Source organism: Rhineura floridana, chromosome 2 (genome assembly GCF_030035675.1).
Source record: "Rhineura floridana isolate rRhiFlo1 chromosome 2, rRhiFlo1.hap2, whole genome shotgun sequence".
NCBI lineage: Eukaryota > Metazoa > Chordata > Lepidosauria > Squamata > Rhineuridae > Rhineura > Rhineura floridana.
Window position 1 is genome coordinate 1136272 of NC_084481.1, and position 23112 is coordinate 1159383.

A 23112-nucleotide genomic window follows, 5' to 3' on the forward strand; every position below is an offset into this window, starting at 1 on the left:
ACGTACCTATAGCCAACAGATATTTCTATCAAACTTAAAAGCAGGGAACTTGGGCAGCTATAGTGAATGCACCAGGGGAGCAGGACACCTGACCTCCTCTCTGAGATATTGGACTGCTCTACAAATTTGTCAAAATGCAAACACAATTTGGGTTGGTCTTTCACAGTCCAATCCACTTCCTGTTTAGCTTGGAAGAATTTGGTAACATGTTCCTCTGAGCATATGGTGAGTGGTGGCAAAACCTGCATCTCCAAAGATATTAGTTGGCTATACAAATGTCATTAAACTTTTTTTGGTCTCTTAGTTAATTCCTCTGCTTTTTAATCTGGGAGGTAAGAAATGGGATCCTGTGCAAGTTTGCTGAGAATGGACTGACCATATGCATGCTTAACACAATAATGCTTATTGTGTTCAATGGGATTTACTCCCCTGCAATCATGCTTAGGTGAAAGTGACCCTGTGGGGGGGGAGGGGGGATGGGAGGGAGAGGGGAGGAAGATGGCAGGTTTGATAATTACATGCTTATTGAGTTCAGTGGGATTTACTCCCATGCAATGGTGCTTAAGGAAGGTGAAACTGACCATGTGGGAGGGAGGGAGGGAAGGGGAAGGAGAGGGGGGGAAGGAAGGAGGGGTAAGTAGGGGGTGGGGCAGGAGGGAGGGGATAGAAGGGAGGGCAGGTTTGATCATTTGCATGCTTATTGAGTTGAGTGGGATTTACTCCTCTGCAGTCATCCTTAGGATAGGTGAAACTGACCTGGGGGAGGGGAGGAGATTGGGTGGGTGGGCACTGAGCAGAGGGGAAGCCCCTCTCCTTTCCAAAAGGAAAACATTGTGAACAGTATCATTCTTTTTCAGGGTTTCCCCCACCTTTTTATTCTACAGCAGACACATGTAGCCCCACCCAAATTTAAACCAAAGATGTTCCTGGCCACATCCACACCAGACCTTTATTGGTGAAAGATGTGCTGTGAGGCCGATTGGGCACAAGTAAAACATCATAACCATGGCTGCTGTATGGCTGTGAGGACAGTAAAGAAGGCCCACTTCTCTACTTCCACCGCGTTTTCAAGTAGCCATCCTGTGGAACCTTTTCATATTGTCAGGGGTCTGTTGACAGCAACTCCAGAAAATGGAGTTTTATACCCTTTGAAGGTCCACTGTGAATTGTTTTCAAGGCACTTCAAGGGTAAAGTTGCTCGCCTCCGTAGCAATCTTGTTGCCCCATCCACATCTACTGTAGTCCCCAGTGAGGTGGCCAGTGCAATTTCTGCTGCAACTTCTTGGGATCAGTTTCAGTTGATGTAGCCTGATGACGTGGACAAGGTGCTTGCGATGATGCGGCCAGCAACGTGTCCTCTCGGCCCTTGCCCTTCTTGGCTTATTAAAGCTTGCCAAGGGGGTTTGACAGAGTGGATCCAAGGTGTGGTCAATGCAGGAGGGAGTGGTCCCAGCCTCCCTTAAAGAGGCGGTGATGTGACCGCTCCCAAAAAAACCCACCCTGGACCCACTAGTTTGTGACACCTAGCACCTGGTCGCAAATATCACTTTTTAGGGAAGGTAATTGAGAGGGTTGTGGCACAGCGATTGCAAGTACTCTTGGATGAAAGAGATTATCTTGATCCATTCCAGTCTGGGTTCAAGCCTGGTTATGGGACTGAATCGGCCTTGGTCACCCTGACGGATGACCTTTATCAGCAGAATGACAGGGGTAGTGCAGCCCAGGTGACCTCAGTGGCTAGTAGTGCCCTTTACCAGGCTTGGCTGGTAAGACAGCTGCGGCCATTTCTGGACCGGGATAGTCTGACCACCATTGTCAATGCACTGGTAATCTCCAGATTGGATTACTGTAATGTGTTGTACATGGGGCTGCCCTTGAGGTTGGTTCAGAAGCTGCAGCTGGTGCAAAATGTGGCAGCGCGACTGCTCACTGGGGCAGGGTATCTCCAACATGTCACCCCACTGCTGAAAGAATTGCACTGGCTACGTATTAGCTACCGGGCTAAGTTCAAGGTTCTAGTTTTGGTGTATAAAGCCCTATACAGCTTGGGACCAGGATACCTGAAAGACTGTCTTATGCCTTATATACCCAGTCAATCACTATGCTCTGCAGGTACCATCTTATCAGGAGGTCTGTTCCGCACATCATAGGAAATGGAGCTTTAGTGTAGTGGCACCAATCCTTTGGAATTCCCTCCCCTTAAATATTAGACAGGCACCATCTCTGTTATCTTTTTGGCGCCTACTGAAGACCTTCCTCTTTCAGCCTTAGAGTCCTTCTCCCAGTCTGTGTTGGAATTGCTTTTTAATGTTTTTAAAGCTTTTAAAAAACGTTTTTAAAGATGTTTTGTTTTAATGTATTTTAAAGTCTATTTTTATGATGTTTTAAAGTATGTTTAGTGCTTTTGTTTGCCGCCCTGGACTTCTACTGGGAAGAAGGGCGGGATATAAATCTAATAAATAGATAAAAAATAAAGTTGTTAAGAGGACATTGGTTATTCAAAATTAGATATTCTGTACTAGCTGTTGGAGGATTGCCTATAAGGCAAGATAGTAAACCCAAGCTTCTGAAAAAACATTGTATCTGTGTGATTAAAGTTAGTTTTTATTATAAATTTATTATGCGTTGTTATACATTTGTTATGTATTTTATTACACATACATGATGAATGCTGCTGTTTGTATTGCCAGTTTACAGAGCCACAGTGTGCCACTACACCGACTAGACATGCATGGATGAGCACCCCACTGGTTCTGAGCCTTTAGCACAGGGTAGGGAACTGCCAGCCCATGGATCTCATCCAGCACATCAAGCCTTCCCTAATGGCCCACCAGCCCCAACCAGTTTTTCAGTGGAAAAACGAACAAGTCTGTAGACACAAGTGGAGAGGGGTGATTCTCAGACTCATGTGGTGCTGGGCTGGGTAGTGAGATTTAAACCCACCCAGCACCATTATGAAAACCACCACAACTCTGTTCATCAGACTGATTGGAAGAGTGGGATGGGATCTGCCTGGATCAACTCAGGAGAGCGGATTGTGTGCGTATCTGTGATTATGTGTGTGGATGGGGGTGTACACGTTAGAGAGTTTGGGATGGCTCCACCCACTTTGGCCAAACTCACTGCTGTTATGTGACAGACTACAGGTGATGGCAGACTACAGGTGAACGCAGTACTTGGGCTGAAAGGTTGCCTGTCCCTGTTTTAGCAGTCCCTGTGGTTCTTAATCTTTTTGGGTCCTAGACCTTTTTGAGAATCTGATGAAAGCTATGGACCCCAATAAATAAATAAATACAATTTATTGCATTGGAAATTGGAGGTGATTGCATCCGATTCATGGACCCCCTGAGATCTGTGGACCACAGGTTAAGAATCCCTGCTCTAATGACAGTGTTGGGAAGGAGTCAATGGTCGTGGTGCATGTTGGCCCCAATGACATGGGGAAATGCAGCTGTGAGGTCCTGGAAGCAAAATTTATGTTGCTAGGTAGGATGCTAAAAGCCAGGACCTCCCAGATGGCTTTCTCTGAAATGGTACCGGTTCCACGTGCAGGGCCAGCCAGCCAGGTGCAGCTTTGTAGCCTCAATGTGTGGATGTTGTTCGGAAGAGGAGTTTGGATTTGTTAGGCACTGGGAACATTTTGGGACAAGCTGGGCCTGTACGAAAAGGAATGGCTGCACTTGAACCAGAATGGAACCAGACTGCTGGCACTTGAAATCAGGAAGGTGGCAGAGCAGCTTTTAAACTGATAGAGGGGAAAAAGCTGACAGGAGCTGAGGCTGGTCTGGTTCGGAATAGATCTCCCCATGGGATAAAGACAAAAAAAATGATGAAAATTTAAATGGGGTAGGCTTAGAAGTAGGCATCGTGAATGCAGGGGGACAGGATAGCAATTCAGCAAGGCAAAAGTACCAGATGCTTGAAGAGAAACACTTGAAGGCACATAACAACAACATGTTAATGCTAGATGCTTCTGGAGAACTGGCGTGCATGGTCTTAGGGGACAGCATGGATATAGTGAGCATAACAGAAACCTGGTGGAATGGAGAAAACCAGTGGGATACGGTTATCCCTGGATCAGGTAGTACCTAGAAGTTATTTTCTGCAAACACTACTACACAATACCACAACGTTAAAGAATCTCCCTCCCCTCAAAAGGCAAATGTGAAGATTTTGCCAAGAGGCTTAGGTAGGTGCTAAAGACCAGGGCCTCATTAAAAATACACTGTACAGTTAACTTACAGCACAATGGTATATATGTCTACTCAGAAGTAAGTTTCTTTGTGTTTAATGGAACTTACTTCCAGCTAAGTGTCTACAGGATGGGATCCTAGGCTTTGGTTTATGGTTGGGGGAAAATGAGGTTCTTGTGCCTTCAACAGCTGTATGGCAAGCAGAAATTGAACAGGTCAAAACCTTTCTAGTATAGAAATACAATTATGGGGAAAAGCTTCAGCATGACTATTCTCTAATTTTGTGTTTTGCCATGCCCCAAAGTCAGCCATTTTGTGGTTCTCCATTTGAAGTATGCTGCCTGGTCCGAAAAGGCTAGTGACCCTTGCAGTACTGCAATCTCGGTGGATATTGATGGCCTCATTGTTAAGCTTCTGTCTTTTTTAGAAGATGTGGTTTTCATGCATGAAGCGTAAGGAGTCCAGGAGAGATGAGGAAAATAAGAGAGGAAGCATCGCCCCGGCCCCTAGACAAGCTGCTCCCGCCCCTTACCGCGTATGGGAGAACTGGGCAGTAACCCCACTAGTCGCCAGATCTACGTGTTTCCATTAGCCACACCTTGGAGGGACAACGGCTTGATCTGCCAATCAGTTGCAAAATCTCTTTGAAGTGTATTTTTAACAAAACGCCGTGGAGCTGCTCCCACCAGGTTTTATGGTGAAAAGGGGTGGTGCGCTCCCGTTTTCGGAAGCGAGGTGGAGAGGCACTCGAGCCAGCAAAAGAGGGAATGCGTTTCTACAGAGAAGTCACGGGCAACATGCACGTGTGATGGAGCGGGCCAGGCGCCAGGGCCCATCACAGCAGGTAATCGCCACGGCTCCTTATTCCAAAGCAAGCACAAGCCACCCGTTACAAGTTACAGTGCGAGACGCTTCCTCGGGGACCACCACTCGCCGGTGCCCTTGCGGGGCTTTTCCAGCCCCCTTTGCGGTCTGAGGGTGGTGCAGTTCCCGTCCTCCCAGGGAGCAGCGATCATCTGCGAGCGGCAGTCGCGGCGGCCACTCCCCCGTTCCTCCCCCACAGGCTCCGCCGGGCAGGGACAGGCGCCTTCCCTCCCGGGCGCCCCGCCGCGCGCCTTCCGTAGACGAAGCACCGCCTCGCGTCCACTTTCAGCGCGCGCTCTCGCTGCCGGGGCGGGCTGGAAGGTAAGGCGCCCGTTGTCCTCTGCAGCGTCTCTTCCCCTCCGCCCGCCGGCCTCGCCGTCTCTTCGCCCAGAGTTGGCTTTCCTCTTGGCTCTTCCCTTGGGACGGGCCGAGCCCGGGAAAGCGGGCGAGCCCTCCTGCTTGCACCCCTCCCGGGCTCCGCCTCCCCTTTAGCTCCTCTGGCAAGGAGCGCCTCCCTGCTCCGCCTCGCTCTCCCCTTCTTGGGCTGTGCAGCGGGTTCCCTGCGGGGCTGCCGCCATAGTCTCTACCAAGGCTCCGTCTCCGGCCACGTCCCGATGCCCGCCCTCCACCATCTGCGCCCTTATCAAGCCCAGCGGCGCTGAGCCCCGGGGTGTGGGTGTGCGCGCGCGCGCCCTTGGATTGTGCCCCGCAGGGGTCTGACTCCGCAGCCGGGGGCGACCACTCGCGGCTGCCGCTCGGCTGCGAAGGGAAAGCACGTCCTGGGCGCCGCTCCTGGAGGCTGACCCCAACATTGTAACGGTGTCTGTGATTGGACAGCGTCTGTCCCCGCCTCGCCTCCCCCTCCCGGACAAGAGTCGTCTTTACTTTTTCTCAGACAAGGAAGGGGTGAAAGGAACCGAGAAGCTCCAGATAGCGGAGCGTGTTTCTCCAGACTTCTTATTTCCAGAGCTTGGAAAAGTTACTTTGTGAACTACAACTCCCATCAGCCCAATCCAGTGGCCATGCTGGCTGAGGCTGATGGGAGTTGTAGTTAAAAAAAAGTAACTTTTCCAAGCTCTGCTTATTTCTATGGATGTAATATAGAGCCGATCAGAGACGGGGATGCGGGCGGACGCCTCACGTGACGCAGCGGAATAGTGGCAGGCCGCGCGGTTTGTCAGCTGCGCATGTGTGCCCGCAGCGTTGCTTTCCGCTCTCCCGGTTGGCTCTCGGCTTCGTGATCGGTTCGATCCGGCGGGAGCAAAACGTCCGGCTGCTGCTGCAAGAGAAGTAACAGGCACGCACCCGCCCCGCAGGATGTGGCCGTATGACAGGTTTGTATGCCAAGCTGTCCTCCGCTGAGCCTGCTAGGCTGCCCTTTCTCACGCACGCCCCAGTCCTGTGCCCGGATCCATTTCTGCGACTGGTTAGGAGTGCGTGGTGTGACAGACCAGCGCTTTCCCCCTCCTCCCCCCAACTCTGGTGACTCAGTGGCTTCCTTTCTCCCTGTGTGGCAACATCGGGAGGTTTTGTTCAGGGTTAGTTCGGTTAAAACACACAGAGGTTTCACACGGGAGAAAAAATGAGACGAGGAAGAGATCTTTAGGATTTGTGGATTACCTTCTCTGTGCTGTACATTTCATTAATTGTTATGTGCCTTCAAGTCCATTAGGACTTATGGCGATTCACTGTATGAGTCGGGGACCTCCTATAGCATCTGTTATAAACCACCCTTGTAAGTTCAAGTCTGTGGCTTCCTTTATGGAGTCAATCCAACTCTTGTTTGGTCTTCCTCTTTTTCTACTCCCTTCTGTTTTCCCCAGCATTATTGTCTTTTCTAGTGAATCATGTCTTCTCATCATGTGTCCAAAGTATGATAACCTCAGTTTTATCATTTTAGCTTCTAGTGACAGTTCTGGTTTAATTTCTTCTAACACCCAATTATTTGTCTTTTTCACAGTCCATGGCATGTACAAAGCTCCTCCAACACCACATTTCAAAGGAGTGGGTTTTTCTCTTATCACCTTTTTTCACTGTCCAACTTTCACATCCACACGTAGAGATCAGGAATACCATGGTCTGAACGATCCTGACTTTAGTGTTCAGTGATACATCTTTGCATTTGAGGACCTTTTCCAGTTCTCTCATAGCTGCCCTCCCCAGTCCTAGTCTTCTTCTGATTTCTTGACTATTGTCTCCATTTTGGTTAATGACTGTGCCGAGGTATTGATAATCCTTGACAAGCTCAATGTCCTCATTGTCAACTTTAAGGTTACATAAATCTTCTATTGTCATTACTTGAGTCGTCTTGAGTCTTCTTGACTTTCAGCTGCAGTCCTGCTTTTGTGCTTTCCTCTTTAACTTTCATCAGCATTTGTTTCTGCTAGTTGTATGGTATCATTACTAGTTTCTGCTAGTTGTATGGTATCGTCTGCATATCATAAATTATTGCTATTTCTCCCTCCAATTCATCTTGATCCAATCCCACTTTCTGTATGAAATGTTCTGCATGTAGATTAAATAAATAGGGTGATAAAATACACCTCTGCCTCACACCCTTTCCGATGGAGAACCAATCAGTTTCTCCATATTCTGTCCTTAGTCTAGAGTATAGGTTCCGCACCGGGACAATCAGATGCTGTGGCACCCCCATTTCTTTTCAAGCATCCCATAGTTTTTCATGATCTACACAAAGGCTTTGCTTTTGTTTCCTTCTTTCTTTAACCATTTTACGAGTTTCTTCAGTCATCCATTGAGGTCTTTCTCTCTTTTTAACTAGAGGTTTTGTCTTTTTGCATTCTTCCCTGATAATGTCTCTGACTTCAATCCATAGTTCTTCTGGTTCTCTATAAACTAAGTTTAAAGACTCAAATCTGTTCCTTATTGTATTTTGGCATTATGATTGCTTTCTTTACCTTTACTCTGATTTTCAATATTACCAGTTCATGATTTGGATCGCAGTCTGCTCTTGGTCTTGTTTTTGCAGAAAGTATGAAACTTCTCCATCTTCTGCTTCAAATTATATAAACAATTTGATTCCTATATATTTCACATATAGTCAACTTTTCAGTTGCTCAGAAAATGTGTTCGCAAGAAACAAATTATTGAACAGAATTAAATAAGTCTTTTTCCTGCTTCATTTCTATCTCTTAAGCCTCATTTCCCCACAATTCCTAGTTCTTCTCTGCTGCCTACTTTTGGATTCCAGTCCCCCATGATTATCAGCACATCTTATTTATTTATTTATTTTTAAAACTTATATACCGCCCGACTAGCAATAGCTCTCTGGGCAGTGAACATCAATACAATAAAATACTATATAGTATAAAAACATCACAATCAAATTTCACAATCTAAAAACAGCAAAGGCTAAAATCAAATTACAAACATTACAATCATTAACAAAAAATTAAAATGCCTTGTTTTGGTGTGTGATCAATTTCTTCCTGTACTTCTGGGTAAAATCTGTCCATTTCCTCTTCTTCTGTGTTTGCCCTCGAAGTGTAGACTTGGATGAAGGTTATGTTAATAGGTTTCCTGTTTAATCTCATTCATATCAGTCGCTCAGGCCTTGCGTTACAACCCTTAATTGCTTTTGCTACATTACTTCTCACTATTAAAGCAACCCTGTTTCTTCTTAATTTCTCATTTCCTGCATAAAATATTTTGTAGTTGTCTGATTGAAAATTTCCCATTCCCATCCATTTTAATTTGCTCACGCCAAGTATTGTAATGTTGATGCATTCCATTTTTTGCTTGACAATTTCTAACTTTCCCTGGTTCCTGCTTCTCACATTCCATGTTCCTATTGTGTGCGTCGTACAACTCTGGACTCTCCTTTTGCATCTGTGCACATCAGCCTGTGGGCTTCCATTCAGCGCCATCATTAGTCACAGCGCTACTTGTACTTGTCCTCTGTTCTTCCCCAGTAGCTCAGTAGCCTTCTGACCTGGGGGTCTCATCTTCCAGCACTATCTCGTGTTGCATTTTGGATACTCTGTTTATAGGGTTTTAGTGGTAAGAGGTATTCAGAGGTTGTTTACCATTCCCTTCCTCTGAGTTTGAATGCATCTTTGTCTGGTGTCTCAGCTTTGACCATTCTGCCTTGGGTGCCCCTGCTAGGAGTCTAGCCTCTTGGTCTAGACTCCTGACGGCATTGCTCTCAGCTTCTTTGACACTCTCAGCCCCCCTCACAATGTTAAGGTGTGCATCCTACAGGAGGAAATTGCTTCATCAATTACTTTCTGGATTGTCCAATCAGGGGTGCTTTTACATGGTGGTCAATTAAATAAGTAAACTTGAGGTTCATATTCATGGACAAGTGTCAAACTGTAACTGTCTGTTTTACTGCAAATTCTCAGTATTCTGTTCTGTGTAGAGGATGATGCTACCCACACAAGAGACCTAGTGCTGCTAGTCTGCCAGGCTGTGTTGCTGTACTTTCCTCCTTATAATGGCTGCATATCTTTGAATTTCTGGTTTATTGCCAAAGTAGAAAGAAAAGGCATCTGAGAAATCCATGAATGAGTGATCCCTAAGTAAAAAAGGCAAGTAGGGCTTTGTTAATATACTTACATATATATGTTCTCAAGTGTTTGGCTCTTGGACTGGGCAGGAAAAGGTTTAACTGCTGTATCCTGTTCTGAAGCTGCTTTTCTTTAAAACAAAGAGCCCTGCTGGCTCTTGTAAATGTTTGCGCACAATGTGCAATTAGTGCTTGAGGCAGAATTTTCTAAATGAAAATCGTATGTGTAAACAAGCTTATAAACTGCTTGAAGAAAAACGTTTGAATTGAAAGGAAGCATGACTTTCTGGAACCATTACTTATTTTCTTACATTTATATACCATATTAATGCCCTCCGTGGCGCAGAGTGGTAAGTGGCGGTAACGCAGCCGAAAGCTCTGCTCACGGCCGGAGTTCGATTCCAACGGAAGGAGGAAGTCGAATCTCCGGTAAAAGGGGTCGAGGTCCACTCAGCCTTCCATCCATCCGTGGTGGGTAAAATGAGTACCCGGCATATGCTGGGGGGTAAAGAAAGGCCGGGGAAGGAACTGGCAATCCTACCCCATATATACAGTCTGCCTAGTAAACGTCGCAAGACGTCACCCTAAGAGTCGGAAACGACTCACAGTATAAGTGCGGGGACACCTTTACCTTTATATATCATATTTCTGCCAACACAGAACTCCAGGTGACATACAAGTGGTTCCCAAGAGATCTCGCATCCAAACACTGACCAGACACAGAGCTGCTTAGCTTCAGTAAGGTGGCTGTCTTCAGGTCATATCTTAATTTCACTCACTCCTGTCATGGGTGCCTCACAGTTCCCTTCAAGTAGTCACGTGATACTTAAGACCTAGGCATCGCTGTAGCAAGAAGGGAATCAAAGGAACTTAGCAGTTAATATGCTGATAAGCTTAATGTTTGTTTTTCATTCTGTTTGTATTGCTGAAATGTGAACATTCTGAGGAACTGACCATTTTTGCATGCTGCGCTCTTTCTGCCTTAAGCATTCTGTCTCCCCCCTTTTTATAGTACGTCAGAACATATTGATATTGGTCACAGGGTGAATGATAAACAGATTTTTTTAAATCCTTAGAATTATTATTATTTATTAGATTTCTTAGTTGCTTGATACCCAAAGGTCCTCAAGAAACTTACACAATGTTAAAACAAAACAAATAAAACACACACTATAAAAACATAGCAATAAAATGCATGACATGCTTAGATTTGCAGGACTCCTGACTTAAAAATTAAATTGAGTTGGAACTGAGCTAGTACTGCGTGCATTCCAGAGTAATGTTAGTTGCTGATTATCAAGAAATTACTAATTTCTAAATCTACAGCTGCAGAACAGAAGCACTCACTCAAATGGAAGGTAGAGTTTGGATTCAAGCAAGGTTAACTAGGAGTTGTTTTTGTGTGGCAGTAATGAAGGTGCTAGAAATTACATATGCTTGTAAATTATAAACTCTGTGCTTGCTACTGAGTATAATGGTATAACTATTCAAACAGCTTTTCTGACAATTGCTTGACAGTTTCACTGGTCAAGCACCAGTATGATATGTGCATATATTCAGGTGGGATGGTAACCTTTTTCAGCTTGCCTGCAAATTCAGTTGCGTAACCTTCCTCTCTCATAAAATAATCATTTAAACTATTTTTTTTTTAAAGCAAAACTACTTTACACGTTCTGTATTTGAAATAGAAGCAAAAATTGGTTGTGTCCAGAGAGAATGGGGTCTGACCAGGATGGAGAGCTATCTGGAAACCAAGGCCTATGAGGAACATTGAAAGAGCTGGGAATACTTAGCCCAGAGAAGCGAAGATTAAGGCCTTTAAATATCTGAAAAGCTGCCTGTAGAACTTGGAACAGACTTGTTCTCCCTTGCTGCAGAGGGCAGATCAAGAACTAATAGGTGGAAACTTCAGGGAAGGAGATTTCAGCTAGTGGTAAGAGCTGTTCAACAGTGGAACAGACTCTATGGGGAGGCAGTGGGCTCTCCTTCACTGGAGGCATTTACGCAGAGGCTGTACGGCCATCTGTCAGGGATGTTGTAGTTGCAATTGTGCACTGAGCAGGGGGTTGGACTATGTGACTTCCAATGAACCTTTGAACTGTGATTCTAGTGAGATGCTTCCAGCACTTCATGTTTTGTGTAAACAAATGCTTTGGTTTCCTGGAATATACGGCTCTGTTTCTCTTACAATTCAAATCTCTTGCCTTTTTCTTATGTGGAAAGAAAAGGATTTTGGACTATTCCAAATAAGCCAAGACTTTTTTGGTCTGAGGGCTGCATTCCCTTCTGGGGGGGGGGCAGAGGCAAAAGTGGGCATAGCAACAAATGTGGATGTTCCCATTGAATAGTCGGCTAGTTTCTGCACACACTTTTGCACCCCTTGCTGTCCTCTATCCCGGCAAGCAAGAAGCATTGTCAGAGTTTAAGGACACATTTCAGTCAGCCAAAAACATTCAAGGAGGGTGCAAGGCAGGGCCAGTAAGGAATGTGGCTGTGGAGGGGGTGGTCTGGAGAGAGTCTTAAGGGCCAGACAGAGAGGTCTGCAGGGCTACATTTGAACTCAGGGCCTGAGGTTCCTCATCCCTGAAATAATTTGAGACCCGTTTTAGGCCAGTGTTTAGAGTCTGGGTTTAGGAGGCTGAAGATCCTCCTTGCCATATGTGCACTATGACCCTTGCTTTTATCCTCCTCTTAGTCTCCTTTCACATAACACACTCACTGCCTTGTACAACATATTTCTAGCCTAGTGTCCCCATTAACCCTTTTTCTTTCTCTTGAATCCGCTTTGGCTGTTTTGTGTGCAGCCTATTTCTTACTGAGATATCAAACCTGGGTCTGGGTTCTAATTCTTCAGACTGCAAGTGAGGGTTTGTGTAATGGAATTGTTGAAACAAATTTCCCTGTACTTTAGCACCTGTAATGTTAAAGTAATGGCATCAAACCGTGTTGTACCATTATAAAGGATGACCATACAAATCTTTATAAAACCAAAATAACATGCCTCAACCTTATGAAGTCATCTCTACATGGTGAGTGCTGTAAGGCTGGTCAAATATCAGGTCAACTTCATAAAAAAAAGGTTGAAACGGGATTTCCCCTTGAAGTGCAGTTTTTATCTGTGTGTAAGGCCAGTCTCTGAGTAGTGCGAGATTTCCAGGGCTTCCAGTGTTTACCCAGGTTCGGTTTCCTGGGAATGAAGCTGACTGGAGACTGTGGTATCTTTATGATACATGGTTTATTTGCACATATACAGTAAACAACTTGAGCATAAGATGGAATGGTTCTTAGCATTAACACTCCAACAGATCTTGCTTCCCCATTAGGTTTCGAGGGGAGTCTTCCCAAAGTTGGATTCCTCACAGAAAGCAAGGCAAGCCTCTCTGTGTCTTTTCCGCTCCTAGCTCCACATCAGACTAAAATACAAAATCTACCTCCTGCACAACCAGCTGAGGAGAGAGGTCTACCCTCAGGAAGAAATTGATCACACACCAAAACAAGATGTGCTGATAATCATGGGGGACTGGAATGCAAAAGTAGGGAACAGAGAAGAATTAGGAATTGTGGGGAAACGGGGCCTAGGAGACAGAAACAAAGCAGGAGAAAGACTTATTGAATTCTGTGAAGCCAATAATTTGTTTCTTGCGAACACATTTTTTGAACAACCGAAAAGACGACTATACATGTGGACATCACCAAATGGTCAATATAAGAATTAAATTGATTATATAATTGGTAGCAGAAGATGGAGAAGTTCCATACTTTCTGCAAAAACAAGACCAGGAGCAGACTCCGGTACAGATCATGAACTGGTCGTATTGAAAATCAGAGTAAAGCTAAAGAAGACCAACAAAGCAATCATAACACCAAAATACAATTTAAATAACATCCCAGAAGAATATAAAGAGCAAATAAGGAACAGATTTGAGGCTTTAAACTTAGTTGACAGAGAACCAGAAGAACTATGGAATGAAGTCAGAGACGTTATCAGAGAAGAATGCAAAAAGATAATACCTCTAGTTAAAAAGAGAGAAAGACCCCAATGGATGACTGAAGAAACTCTTCAAATTGTTAAAGAGAGAAGGAAAGCAAAAGCAAAAGGAGATAGAAACACAGTCAGAACCCTAAATGCAACAATACAGCGACTAGTACGTAGGGACAAAGAGAACTATTACAATAGTTACTGTATAGAAATAGAAGAGGACAACAAAATGGAAAGAACAAGAGCCCTGTTCCAAAAGATTACAGAAACGAAAGGGAAATTTAAACCAAGAGTAGGGATGTTGAATAATCAACAGGGGAACACACTGACTGACCGAGATGAAATAAAAGGAAGATGGAAGCAATACACTGAAGAACTCTATAAAAGAGATGCCAGGATGACAGATTCATTTACAGAGGAACCATATGATGAAGAACCAGAAGTTTTAGAATGCGAGGTGAAAGCTGCTCTTAAAATACTTGGAAGAAACAAATCACCAGGAATAGATGGCATACCAATAGAGTTGCTACAAGCTACTGAGACTGAATCAGTCCAAATTTTGACTAAAATCTGTCAAGAAATATGGAAAACTAAACAATGGTCGACAGACTGGAAGCGTTCCATATACATCCCAATTCCAAAGAAAGGGGATCCCAGGGAATGCAGTAATTATCGAACTATTGCCTTAATATCCCATGCAAGTAAAGGAATGCTCAAGATTCTACAACAAAGGCTCTTGCCATATATGGAGCAAGAAATGCCAGACGTCAAAGCTGGATTCAGAAATGAAAGAGGTACCAGAGATCATATCGCAAACATACGTTGGATAATGGAATGGAGCAAGGAATTTTAGAAGAAAATCACCCTGTGCATTATAGATAACAGCAAAGCCTTTGAGTATGTAGATCATGAAAAACTATGGAATGCTTTAAAAGAAATGGGGGTGCCACAGCATCTGATTGTCCTGATGTGCAACCTATACTCTGCACAAGAGGCTACTGTAAGGACAAATTATGGAGAAACCGACTGATTCCCCATCGGAAAGGGTGTGAGACAGGGGTGTATTTTATCACCCTATTTGTTTAATCTATACGCAGAACATATCATACAGAAAGCAGGATTGGACCAAGATGGAGGTGTGACAATTGGAGGGAGAAATATCAATAATTTAAGATATGCAGACGATACTATACTCTTAGGAGAAACCAGTAATGATTTGAAACGAATGCTGATGAAAGTTAAAGAGGAAATCACAAAAGCAGGACTACAACTGAACGTCAAAAAGACTAAAGTAATGACAACAGAAGATTTATGCAACTTTACAGTTGACAATGAGGACATTGAACTTGTCAAGGATTATCAATATTTGGCACAATCCCTAATTTTGTGTTATGCCATGCCCCCAAGGCTGCCATTTTGTGACTGGTGCCCTAGCACTCTTTCAAAATTTGAAATGTGTTCTCTGGTCCAAAAAGGTTGTCCACCTCTTTTGTAATGTACCTACACCATAATATAGAGATAGATTCTTCATATCTGAAAATCCAGTTCTAAACATCTTTTCTTCTATTTCAGGTGACTCAATGAGTATGTTTTAAATGGCAGATGAAATGCCAACCTAATTGCAAGTCTGGTACAAACAATTGGAGCGTCATGATGGATGTGGGAAAGTGGCCAATATTTACATTGCTTTCACCTCAAGAAGTAGCAACTATCCGAAAAGCATGTGTTTTTGGAACATCTGCTAATGAGGCTATATACATCACCCATAATGATGAGGTAAAATTTGGGTTGCCTGGTTTAAATGGCTTAACTAAAAAATATGTTTGCATATTCAGTGCATAAACCAAAAATAACTCAGGTGATTTAAAAATGCTGTTTGGTTTTTAATCCGAGCGTACCAAATTTAAGGCTTTAATAAAGTTGCATATTATCTCAAATGGTGTGCATTGACACATGCACTTAGGTTGAGGAAGCAGATCTCAAAAACGCTGTACTAGTTGTCATAAGCTACATCAAAATAATTCTTTAAAACCAAGTCTGAGATTAAATGGTCTCAACTGTATTTTAAATAATAAGAAAAATGAAGATCTCTGATTAAATTGAAGTAAGTGGAGTGGAGCAGAGGAAGGTAGCCTACCTCTTTTCTCTACCCCTCCCCCATTCCACTTGCCTACCCTGGAGAATTCATCTGCCACCCAGAATCATGTTCTAGTGATTGTCACTGTCACAGGGTCACTTGGGATCAAACTAGATGTTACATTGATCACATGGTTGGTAAAAAGAAAAAAAATCCAGGTTTGTGTGTGCTTCATATCAGGACTGCAGCATAGAGAAAGAAGATGTTTAACCCATCCTTCCCCTGCTGTGATCTCGATGAAAATCGTCCCCCAAGCACAATATCTTGATGCTGGATGGGGAGAATCTCTATGCGCTGCGGTCCTGATGGATATTATTCCCCCACATCAACTAGGGTATAAAAAAACCAAACCTGTCATGGCTGCTAACACATGGTGTAGTTTAGCCATGAATGGATTGCAGCAGGACGGCGATGGCTGCTCTCTCAGTTCCATGAAACTTTGGGTTGTGTTTTTCTCTTCCCCTCCTGCTAACACATGCTCACATCTTGTATGCACCCCCCCTTCTTGCATGCAGAAGTGATGCTTTAATGTATTACGGTGTGTGGAAATGGAAGGGTATTGAACCCTGCTCTCCACTAAAGTATGGGACCTAGTGATGGTTGATAAACTGGAACAAGAAGTTTGGACTCAGCTTGTAACAACTGCCTCCAGTTGCCAACCATTTTTAGAGGAAATTGGGATATGCTGAACAAATATCAAATATACCACGTTCTGTGTTTTGAATGAGTGGGGTGGGGGATGAATGACATAGGTTTGTTACTTGTTGACTATGGTGATGTATACTACTAGTTTTGAGACAATGTGAAATTAAAAGAAATTCACCGTGTTTTTCCTCTCGAGGGCCTCATTTCCTCAGGAGGGATCTGCTGGGGGCCACATGCCAGTTGTGGGCAGACCAGAGCCCAAAATGGGTGGGCACTCCTTTTTCCTCTCTTGTTGGCTCCACTAATCACGGACTTTGGGGCAGATGTCTGGGCCCTGTCTTGCCTTCAGTGGTGTATGTGTGTGTCAGCCAACAGCTCTGATAGCCACTGCTGCTTCCACTCAGGGTGGCTGCCCCTCAGAGGCTTCCTGCCTTCCTTGCTTATCACAGCAACTTCATACTTGCTGTTGCTGCGTGTGTTCAGATTGAGTGGCTACTTGGTCCTATTCCCCCTTTTTCCTCAAGACGGTATGTGAGGGGAAGAGTCGTGGAGGAGAAGCTACATCTAACAGGACCTAGCACTGGCAAGTGTGTGTGTGGTGTTTTGTGGTACAGGAGGTGGAAATAACTATGTCTGAGAGAGACTTTGGTTGTGTGCATGCTGTCTCTTGCTAAAAGCCGAACTGAGGAGAGACTATCATGTCCTTCCTCAAGCTAGTGCAGTGGGAAGGAGGGTGATATCACATTCACTTTCTACCCCTATAAGATCCTCATATTTCCACAGCAGGTGGGGGTTGCTGCCACCCTGTTGCACTGCATAGCTGCAGCACACTGGGCCAATGTGTCCTGGGAGCTGGGGGAGAGCCAAGTCAGCCTCAAGGGGCAGATGTCATCCCACCCCCAATCACATATGTGACAGTACAGACACATCCAAGGTTTTGGCCAGAGTGTTGGAGGTCGCTGATTCATAGGGTTGCCATAAGTTATAAGCGACTTGAAGGCACATAACAACAACAAAGTGACAAGACTAGAAACCCACAACTGGATGTATTGCATTCATACAAATATTGCCTTTTTGTACAATATTAGCAAGCAAGAAAGCAAGATTTGTTTGTTTCCTCGTCACAGGGGGAAAATAAATCATTTGCTCTTTAAATGGGGTCCTGAAAAAGAAGAGATTCCAGTTGCCAAATTCTTCCATAACGCTCAGGGAGGGGGAAAGTCTAGAATACACTTCCGAAAAACAATCATGGCTTAATGTTCCTGTCAATGTGCTCAGCCAGTTTTTCTAACAAAGCAGTTTGCCAGCTTTTGGTCATCCAGCCTTGAATTGTGAATCTAGATTGTATAGCTTTTAACATGTTCCGTTTGTTACATTTAGATTACACCATAAACCACACTACCTTTACAAAGACACTATAACTGAAATGTATAAAATAAAAATCACATCAAGTTTAAAAAATGATATATTTACCCTGTTTGACTTCTGTTTTGAAGACTTGCTATATATAAATATTAAAATGTGGTCTGATTGATCTCTCTTTCCAGGTATTTGTATTGGGACTAAACTGTAGTAATTGTTTGGGAACTGGAGATAACCAGAGTACCATTGTACCAAAGAAACTTGAAACTTTATGTGGAAAGAGGATTTGCAGTCTCAGTTATGGAAGTGGACCACACGTGGTACTTAGTACAGAAGGTGGGAGACCTTTTGCTCTTGAACAACACCAATTGCACTCTCTCTAAATTTAAGCAAGGGGTCATTAGAAATGGGCCCCTATAGTGGCTTGCTCTTGCTTGGCAAACTTGGCTGTAGTGAGGCATTACGCCATTTGCAGCTCCATTCTGTTACCAGGTAGTTCCTCCCTGTGTGTTGCAAATCAGTGCTTGGAGAATGGGTGGCTGCATTTTCTCCTAAACATCTACGGCGTGTTGATGCACTCATCCACTTTCCTATCTAGTCTCCCATATCAAAGTAAGGTATCTTTTCTTCTCATGCTGAGTACACCCAGTCAAAGAATACCTGTGGTTTGATGAATGGGTGAAAGAGTATATATAGTGTGTTACTGTGTTTTGTCAGGCATGACAGTATAGAATCATAGAGTTGGAAGGGGCCTATGGGGCCATTGAGTCCAACTCCTTTCTCGATACAGGAATCCAAGTTAAAGCATACCCAACAGGAGGCTGGCCAGCTGCCTCTTGAATGCCCCCAGTGCTGGAGAGCCCACCACCTCCCTAGGTCATTGGTGCCAGTGTCCTACTGCTCTAACGGGATGTTTTTCCTGATGTTCAGTCGAAATCTGGCTTCCTGTAACCTGAGCCCATTATTTCGTGTCCTGCACTCTGGGACGATCCAGAAGAGATCCTGGCCCTCCTCTGTGTGGCAACCTCAGTCTTCTCCAGGCTCAACATGCCCAGTTCTCTCCTTATAGAGCTTTGTTTCCAGTCCCCTGATCATCCTTGTTGCCCTCCTCTGAACCTGTTCCAGCTTGTCTGCATCTTCCTTAAAGTGCAGTGTCCAGAACTGGACGCAGTACTCAAGATGAGGCCTAACCAGTGCCAAATAGAGGGGAACTAATACTTCATGTGATTTAGAAACTACTGTATACTTAACTATATTGCTTCCAATGGGGTGTAGACATAACTTTACAAATGTTTGCCCACCTAAATATTTGTGGTAAACATGGGCTGTAAATTTTTACTGAGCTCTTCTCTCTAGACCTTGTTGGACTACAGCTCCCATCATCCCTGTAGGGATGGTGCAGAAGATTTGCAAAATCAGATTTGGTATTGAATTCTGAGATAATCCGCAAGTTCTTCTCCTTGTCGAACAGGCTCCCACTCTGCCTGCATTTGCAGCTGTTAGTGACACTGTAATTTTTCTTATTAAATCCACGGCGAAAATTATGTACAGTAGGGCCCCACTCATACAGTAGGTTAGGTTCCAGACCCCCGCCAGAAAGCGAAAACCGCCGGAAAGCGGATCAACTGTAGCGCGAGTGTCTGGAACCTAACTCACTGATCGCACCAGAGGAGGAGGAGATCAGATCTTCCCCTCTTCGGGCGCAATCAGCTTGAGCGGGAGTCTGATCATGGCAGAAGAGGAGAAGATTGGCTGTAGCTCGCTACGGCCGATCTTCCCTTCCTCCGGTGCGATCAGCTGGAGTGCGCGACTCTGACTGCCCCCAAGGAGGAGAAGATCGGCTGTAGCACGCTACAGCTGATCTTCCCCTCCTCCGGCGCGATCAGTTCGAGCGGGGTAGTCTGATCGCGCCAGAGGAGAAGATTGGCTGTAGCAAGCTAGAGCTTATCTTCCCCTCCTCCGGCGCAATCAGCTGGAGCGTGGGGAGCTTGTGCCGTATTAACGGAACACCGAAAAGCGGTAATTATGTAATTATTTTTGTAATCTGCTGCTGCTGCTTTATACATTATCTAAATATACATTATCTAAATATACAGCAGTATAAGGAATAATGGAGAAAAGTATGTAATTTTTTGGAAAAAATAATGAAAAAGGGAGAACTAGGAATTGCCATAACTAGTGGAACACAGTTTATAGGGAATAGGAACTGTTAGCCCATTTGACAAATTGAAAAACAGAATGGAATCAGATAGTGAACCCTATCCCTCCCATGTGCCATGCAAGCAGGGGCTGGTGGGACTTAGAGTCCAGCTGCGTCCGGAGGGTCATAAGTTTCCCATTCCTGCTGTAGCCTGAAGAATGGAAAGATTTTGAGTTTATCAGTTAGTTGGTTGCTGATCTTGAGTTCACTGCATTTCCTTCCACTCAGTATATGCCAGTTCACACAGCCTCTCTCATACCTTTCCGTTCTAATAAAATGTGCCATTATCAAATGTTATGGTGGTGATGAGCATTTAATTTATTGCTTAAATGAATTTATTGCTTTTCCTTCCAAAGTGTCTTAACCCCAAAATAGAGAAACAAACCCCAATTAACAAAAAATATCAGAATAAATGTCACTCTAGCAAAACATAGCGTATATCAAAATTACAAAACAGTCCAAGTCAAATTCATGTCAGAACAGCATCAACAATACAGTAAATCCACAAGAATGAAAATCGTGGTAGGGAACCTTCAGCCTGCAGCCCTAATTCGGACTGGGACAGGTCCCAGTTTGGCCCACGAGGCCATTTTCTCCAAACCCATCCACCTCACACCTGTTGCTATATGTGATATCTGGTGAGGAGCAGGCAGAGATTCCCTTGCCAATGTACAATGGGAAGCCTTAAAACTGTGCTCTCAATTGTGCATTGGCAAGGGAGACTTGCTCCAAACAACTGACTGGCAGTTAGAGCAAGGCCACTGGGAATGGATGCGCTATTGAGCTCCCCATGGAGAACTCCGTAGCCAGCTGATCCTCAAAGGGCTTGCAGAGAGCCCTGTTTGGCACGTTAAAGCACCAATGACTAGCTGATCGATGCCTCAAAGCATCCCACAGGGCTCTTTGAAAGCCTTGTGTGGTGTTTTGAAGTCCCACCCACCTGTCAAATGTGGCCTACAAGGGATAGGGGATATAAGGATCTAGCCCAGCAGCCAGATCCTTTCCCCCATCCCTGATAAAAATCAACAGCAGGGTCTTCCTTTTGGCCTTAATGTGCCCATACTGAGCCTCATGTGTATATTGATAGTAGCTGCTTCACTGTGGTATAATGCCATGGCACTGAATATTCTTCTAAGCGTGTGAGAGAGGCCAACTGTATGGATCTTTTCCTGCCCAACCAGCACCCTGCTCCTCACATTCCTGGTAGCCATGTTTCCTTCAGCAATGTTGTCCCCAACTTCAGCTCCAAGGATGACAGTGGCTTTTTGCCATTTCCCTTCAACTCTGCCCTGCAACTTGAGCCAAATATGCATCCTGTGGCTGCAACTGTGGCAGGCTTCTCTCTCTGCTGCAGCATTCATCAGGCCAATGAGGAATAAAGCTCTATAGATGATGCAATGTTTTCAGGTAAAATTTACTCCAGAGGAGACTTGTGTCTCACTCCCTATATACACAACCCAAACCTTTCAGAAGAATGGAGTTTAAATCCAGGTACTTATCTTAAGACTTAGGGTTATATCCAATGCTGCACAGAGTTCCATTTCTTCTCCTCCCACTGAGTGCCCCCAAACTCTGCTTTGGAGGAACCCCCAGCCCTCTAGAGCTGATTCTGAGGCCATGTGGAGGCTGGAAGAGACAAGAGAGCAAGAGGAAGTTCTGTTGCATGTGAAGGCCCAGAAGAACGGGGGGAAACCCTGGTTTCCCCCCCCCTTTTTGGAAGCCTTTTTTGTTTTGTTTTTCCCGAAAAATTGAAAAAAGGAAAAAACTTTTTTTCCTGGCATTCACATCTCCGAGACCCAGTGTGGCGTAGTGGTTAGAATGTTGGACTACGACCTGGGAGACCAGGGTTCGAATCCCCACACAGCCATGAAGCCCACTGGGTGACCTTGGGCCAGTCACTGCCTCTCAGCCTCAGAGGAAGGCAATGGTAAAACCACCTCTGAATACCGCTTACCATGAAAACCCTATTCAAAGGGTTGACATAAGTTGGAATCGACTTGAAGGAAGTCCATTTCCATTTTTTACATCTCTAGTTACATGCACAGAAGCCTGTTGTACAAGTGGAGCTGCAGTGTTGGATGCAGTCTTTAATACTTTTCTCTTTTACTTTTGCATGGTAGTGTTATTTAATTTGGAACTGGGAATTGTGATCTAGGTTTAGATAAAGTAATTATGGGGAAACTTGTGCTTTTGTGTCCTGCATAGATGGTGAAGTTTACGCCTGGGGACATAATGGATACAGTCAACTTGGAAATGGGACCACGAACCAGGGTGTTACACCCATTCAAATCTGTACTAATTTGCTAATTAAAAAAGTAAACGAAGTAGCTTGTGGCTCCCATCATTCTTTAGCACTATCATCTGATGGAGATGTAAGTCTTCTTTTTAATTATTAGTTGCTAAAACTTCTGCTGTTGAGAACTTTCTGTTCTGCAAATGCTTTGTTTTATTTATTTAAAGGCATTTATGTACTGCTTAATATTTCAAAAATCTCTAAGCAGTGTTACATATTTGGAAGCTCTCCCTGAAAGGTGAATCTGGTATTGCCATTAATCACAGGATTATGTTTTCCTAGGGAAGTGCTTCAGACTGACACCTTATCGTAACAGATAACCATTAACTTTACATCATAAAATTTGTTTGCGGAAGGAATAGACTACCAGTGTGTACATGGAAGACTCTGTTGTTTGGGAAGGCTTTTAATGAATTGCATACAAATCTGCAACAGTGGGGTTAAAATTGGACGAGCTCAAGGGTAGATAAAAAGTTAGGTGAAAGGAGATAACCAAAGAGCTACTTCAAAACTATTTGGCCATTTCTTTATTCTGTTTCTGAAGGAAGGTTTGAAGTGTGTTCCCATTATGTCTTTCCATCTTCTTCCCTTGTGGAAAGGTATATGCCTGGGGCTATAACAACTGTGGGCAAGTTGGGTCAGGATCCACAGCAAATCAGCCAACTCCTCGCAAAGTTTCCAATTGTTTGCAGACCAAAGTGGTTGTCAGCATTGCATGTGGTCAGACGTCTTCAATAGCTGTAGTAGACAATGGTGAGGTAAGCATTCTATAGTCCTCCTACACTTGGCTCTGTTTCTGCATAGGAAAATGTTAAAATGTAAAATAAAATGTTCATAAAAGATGCACCACAAGCTTATGTTAAGCTGATGGGCTGTAGCTGGACACTGGACACCTGCTGGCTGTTCACTGCAAC

The 23112-nt window shown here is 44.3% G+C and overlaps 1 protein-coding gene across 4 annotated transcripts in view; it reads left to right on the plus strand.

The window, feature by feature from the left end:
- Positions 1 to 23112, plus strand: part of RCBTB1 (RCC1 and BTB domain containing protein 1) — a 61459-nt gene that overhangs the window by 13208 nt on the left and 25139 nt on the right. Inside the window, exons 1-5 of one of the 4 annotated variants that reach the window (XM_061607555.1) lie at positions 4856 to 5037; positions 15134 to 15337; positions 17891 to 18041; positions 22111 to 22277; positions 22798 to 22956. In XM_061607555.1, coding sequence (XP_061463539.1) covers positions 15164 to 15337; positions 17891 to 18041; positions 22111 to 22277; positions 22798 to 22956 — 651 coding nt within the window. In that variant the 5' untranslated portion in view covers positions 4856 to 5037; positions 15134 to 15163. Of the gene's footprint in view, positions 1 to 4855; positions 5038 to 5129; positions 5379 to 5742; positions 6392 to 15133; positions 15338 to 17890; positions 18042 to 22110; positions 22278 to 22797; positions 22957 to 23112 lie in introns of those variants that run through there. The other 3 variants (XM_061607554.1, XM_061607553.1, XM_061607556.1) reach the window with 3 other exon arrangements.